This window comes from Egretta garzetta, unplaced genomic scaffold, assembly GCF_000687185.1.
Source record: "Egretta garzetta isolate BGI_Z169 unplaced genomic scaffold, ASM68718v1 scaffold215, whole genome shotgun sequence".
Lineage (NCBI taxonomy): Eukaryota > Metazoa > Chordata > Aves > Pelecaniformes > Ardeidae > Egretta > Egretta garzetta.
In genome coordinates, this window is record NW_009259719.1 from 5,577,711 (window position 1) to 5,582,921 (window position 5,211).

General features: G+C 60.3%; 1 protein-coding gene across 1 annotated transcript in view; it reads left to right on the forward strand.

Moving 5' to 3' along the window:
* The window catches only part of SEMA3G (semaphorin 3G), a 13,106-nt gene that overhangs the window by 2,514 nt on the left and 5,381 nt on the right, over positions 1-5,211 (forward strand). The window contains exons 2-3 of the mRNA XM_035894788.1: positions 3,158-3,318; positions 4,347-4,409. Of these exons, the coding sequence (XP_035750681.1) occupies positions 3,158-3,318; positions 4,347-4,409 (224 nt within the window). The remainder of the gene's footprint in view (positions 1-3,157; positions 3,319-4,346; positions 4,410-5,211) is intronic.

A 5,211-nucleotide genomic window follows, 5' to 3' on the forward strand; every position in this document is an offset into this window, starting at 1 on the left:
CTGCCCAGTCCGGGCGCCGCTGGGGGGCGGGGGTGCCCGAGGGGCCCCGGGGGTGCTGCGCTGGGACTGCTCGGTTTTCACAAAAACTCCCCTTGTGATCCTGCCCTGGCTCGCTGCATCCCAGCTCTGCCAGCTTAATCCATGAGCTGCTTCCAGCTAAACCTGCCAGGGGAGTCCAAAGCACCCCAACCTCCTCCTTCTTGCCTAAAAGCAATGAACCTGCTCTAAAAAGAAATAAAATAAATTGCATAATGCATATCTTCTGCCTTCCCAAAGAGGGGAAAGGCCTGGGGCAGCCCAGCTCTCCAAGAGCCCTGGGAACTGCGGAGCATATCCCCGTGCCTGGGGGATGTGGCTGGCTGCCCTTGCGTTGCCCAGGCTGGGGGTCCCCTGGCCCTGGGGCACGGGCTGGCTGCATCCCTCGCTCTGTCCTGGGGCAGAACTGGTGGCCCCAGGGGCTCTCTCCCTGTCGAAAGGGGGAAACTGAGGCATGCGGTGGCCCCGCTTGCCCTGGGAGGCAGCAGGCACCTGGGATGGCTCCTGGCTCTGCCCCGTGGTGGGATCGGTGTCCTCAGGTTGAGCTTGGCGGCAGGGCTAGGAGGTTAGGGTCCTGGCAGAGCTTGGTTGTGGGGCTCAGGTCTGGCTTGGCATCCAATCCACTCCAGCCCAAAGTCTGGCCATGCTGTGCTGTTCCCCAGGTGCAAGGGGCTTCCTGGGGCTGGGCGGGCTCCTTGGCCTCCCATGGGGAGCAAGCAACCTTTTGAAGCTTTTTTTGCTTCTTAAGCTGATTATTCTGTTCCTCTTCCAAATTGGAAACAGAAACTGAAATTTCCCATGAAACAAATCATGCCACCGCCTTCTCCCTGGGGGGGAAAAAAAAAAATGAAAATTGCAATTAAAACCATTAGAAGCCTCTGAAAGGAAAACTGGGGTGAACTGAAGCTGCTTGTGCTTAGCTCGCCAGTTTGGGCTGTGCGTGGCTGGTGGCTCTGGCTGTGGGGTGACGTTTGGGGGGGCCATAGGGGAAGGCGTCGTGCTGTGGGTGCGGGGGTGGCCCCGTCCCCAGCTCTCCCTCAAGCTGCTCTTTTCCTTCCATTTTGACTTCCAGCAGTGTCTTGTGTAAGGTGGGAAAGAGCATTTTGCTGCTGCGTGCACCAGGAGCATCGCAGCACAGCCTGGTGCCCTCCGAGCTCTTCGCTATCTCCCCAAGGGACCGCCGTGCTTGGGGGGTGGCTTCTATGGGACCCCCACCCTGGGGGTAAAGGGGTGCTGGGGATGGATGGAGCATGGCAGGGTGCTGCTCCCTGGGGAGATGAAGGCAGGGGAGGGGAAGGTGCCCCAAGCCGGTGTAACCCGAGGCGCAGGAGGAATTTGTCAGGGCTGGGGGAGAGGGGGAAGCCTCGCCTGAAACAATAAAAGGAGGCCGATGACTTTGCCAATGTTATTCTGAGCTGGGAAAATATTATTGCAGGGCAAGAATGGAAGGAGACGACAGCATTTTCCTGGGATGGGCCCAGTGATATGGGAGGACCTGAGATGCTGGGAGGGCACAGAGAGGGGGTACCCCCCTGGGAGATGGGGCTGGAGGGGCCTCCAGTGCCTGGTGCCAGCTCTGCTTGCAGGCACAGGGGTCTTCCTGGTGAGGATAGAGCTGGGGCTGTATCCCTCCATGCCACCAGCATCACCAGTTAGGGCACTGGGACTGCCCTTGAGCGACTTGGCAAGGATGGGAACTGTGTGTGATGGGGTGGTGGTGGCCATTGTCCCCCTGGGGACCTTTGCAGGCAGCAAAAGAGGCATTTCCCAACAGGATGGGGGCATTGTGCCACTGGCCACCTCCTCACTGGAGGTGAAAAATGTCCCCCCAGCAAGAGCAGGGCTTGGTACCCCAGAGTCCTGGGCTGCTGGCAGCTGGGCTTGTCCCAGCACCACCTCCCCTCCCATGGGGACATGCGTGGGAGATGCTCGGGCTGGAGATTTCCCTGGGGTCAGCAGCGGCAGCTGGCAGCCTTCCCTGGAGGAGGGTGTCTGGGGACATGGCTGCCCTTGTCAATGGCGCTTTGTCTTCCTCCTCCTCCACCCGGCAGTTGCAGTGGCCTGGCCTGGGGTCGCGGCAGTTGCTGGGATGGGGTTTCAGAGCCTGGTGAAGCTGCGCCGCTCCCTCTTGCCCTCTGCGGCAGCTGGGTGGGTGCCAGGGTGATGGGGTTTTTGGCTTGCTGACCCCGACAGTCATTTCCTACCGGGAGCCAGTCATGCCACTGCCTCTGCATTGTCGTCACTGCCAGGGTCCCCTCAGCATCCTGCAGGATTCAGGCTTGGACCTGCTTTGGGAGCCTTGGCCATCAGACCCTATTGCTTCAGGCTCTCGGTGGTGCTGGGAGGTGATGTGCGCCCCAGGAATGCAGCGTCCTTGTGCTGGTGCCATTCCCCAAGTGCTGCCCCTGTGCCATGGCAGGGAGGAAGCCTCCCTGACAGCAAGGTCTGATGGTGGTGGGCTTTGTATGCTGGTTTCCCCATGGCGCTGGCTGGGTGCCTGCTGTTGTATCCCTGGCTGGCACCTGGTGGTGGGGCAGACCCTGGTTTCTGCCCATGCCATGTCCATTCTCACCACCTTCCTGCCTCTGCACCCATCACAGCTCTCCAGTCGCCCCTGAAAAAGCCAGGACCCCTTGGTGCCACCACCGGGTTGGGGGTCCAAGCATCCTTTCACATTTCCCAAGCAAGTGTGAAGGGCATTCAGAGGCTGGGAGCCCACATAGCACCTCTCTCCATTTTTCCTTGCCACAGTGTCCCTTTGCTGCAAGCATCTTCTGATGGCTGGGCCCCAGGTGGGGGGTTCTCCCAGGGGTGTGAGAGGGCACTTGGCTGTGGAACATTATCTGTCGCTTATCCCTCCTGTCCTCCACGTTCGGTGACAGCTCAGGGCCGCAGGGCTATGCTGTCCCGGCAGGGCGGGCTGTGGGCTGGTGTCTGGGGGTCCCTGGCATGTGCAGCAAATGACAGGACGTGGCGGGGGCCACTGGGGAGCAGGATGGCCCCCAGGCTTGAGGCAAGCTCTTGTGCCTGTGACTGGGAGGGAACGTTTGGGGTGAGCAGTGTTTACCATGACCTGTGGGTCTTTGGGGCTCCTCATGATGCTTCCCTCTCTCCCCAACAGAGCTTTTGGGCACCAACCGCTCTGTCCTCTTCTTTGGCCACCGAGGCTTCCTGGGCTTCCGCTCCATCTACCTGGATGAGTACCGGGACCGGCTCTTCATCGGGGGGAAGGATGCGCTCTACTCCCTGCTCCTGGACGGGGCCAGCACAGATGCCAAGGAGGTGAGCTGGGTCCTGCAGAGCACCCTAGGGTCTCCATCCTCACCCTGTCCCTCTGAGTAGATGATGCCTGGCCGAACCAGGCAAAGCCGCCCCGAAGCAAGCCCTGCCCTGGGGATGTCCCCATCCCAAGCACCCTGAAATGCATCTGAAAACTTGTGCTGCCTGGCAAAGGAGGGCTGGCCAGGGTGGCTGCAGGGCAATTAGCCAGCAATTAGTCATGGCTGGCAGCCAGTGGCACAGCCCACCCCATGGGTCCTGGGTGCTCAGTGGGGTCTCAGATCCTGCTCTTCTAAAAAGCTGCCATCGGGAGAGTGAGTGCTCCCCATCCCCATCTGGCATCCAGATGGGCCAAATATACAGCTGAGTGCCTGCAGAGACAAGGAGCTAAAAGCATCCATCGCTGCAACGAGCTGTGCCAGGGCTCAGCTGGCAAAGCCTCCAGCCTTCTCCTGGCTCTGTGCTGGGAGAGGTGATGGATCAGAGTGATGATGCTGAGCAGTGGTTCCCCTCCTCCTTCACCCTCTCCACTTTGACTTCTTGGTTTTTAAACACAGCCCTGAGTCATCTCTAGCTGAAGAAAGCAGAGAAGGAAATGAAGTGCCCCTCGGCGTGCTGGGTCACTGCAGTGGGGTCAAGGGCTTGTGTACCCAAGCTGCCCTTGGTCTGAGAGCTGCCGAAGTCTAGGGGGGACTCGGGCTCCGTTGCTCCCTGCTGTCCCCCAGTACTCCTTCCCCATGCCACCCACCAGTCCACCACCTTCCAGGCCAGCTCCAGCCATCCACAGCGTGAGCACCCAAATCCAGGCCGCCTGTGGGCTGTGACTGCTGGGGTGCATCTCCCCAGGAAGGATGGTCCTGCCCCGGGTCGCAGGGTGGGAGCCCTGGCCTGGGTGGGCTCTGGGGAGCTGTTGGTCCCTCTCTTGGTCCCTTTCTCCATCACCATGCTGCTGGCAGGCTGGGGACGAGTATTTGCAAGGCTGGGACCCTGCTGTCCCCCCTCCCTGCTCCAACAGGTCTTTTGTGTTTCAGATCTACTGGCCGCCCCTCCCTGGGCAGACAGAGGAGTGTTTCCGGAAGGGGAAGGACCCAAGGGTGAGTCTTGCCCCATGTGTCCTGAGCTTAGGGGGAGTCTCCCTGTGCCCCAGTGCCCAGCTGGGTCTCCCTGCACTGGGGCTGTGCTGTGTCATCCCACCAGGGATGGCCCCCGTGGGGCTTGCAGGCCAGTTAATGCTGGGGCAGAGCAAGGGACCATGCTGATGCATGAGGGAAAGTGAGGCAGGGAGTTGGTGACCAAGCCTGGCCATGCAAGACGCTTGTGCTGGGCTCTGGAAATCTCATCTCTGAGGCTCTGCTCAGCCCCATGGTTGCGGAGCAGAGGCCAGCGTGCCCCAAACATGGCTGCACTGAGCGGGCAGAGATATCCGGGGTGGGAGACTCAAGGTCGGAGGAACGGAAAGCCCCATGTGGTGCTGCAGACCCCAGCGATGTGGTCTGGTCCATCCCGGCTGCTCCTGATGGTGGGAAATGCGTAGCTTGCTCAGGTTCAGTGACCTCGCTCCCCAAACCTTACCCTTCTTTACATCCCCCTGCCCCGATATGAAACAGGACTATGGCGGGGAGAACATCCCCGAGGCTCCCCGGGCCCAGACTAATTACTCCCCAGAGCCCCCATCCTGCTTTGCATGTTTATTTTACAAGCTCTCACCGACAGATCCAAGCCAGGGCAGGCTCGATTTTTTATTTTTCTTGAACATATATTTTTTTTTGTAACTTGCTATTTTAGAGGCTCTTTGCAAAGGGAAAATAAACAGCGGGGAGGCTGGGAACCCCCGGGGCAGTTCGGTGGCGGTGTTCCCAGCAGGCGAGGGGCCTCGCGTCCCGCCGGCGGGGGGGG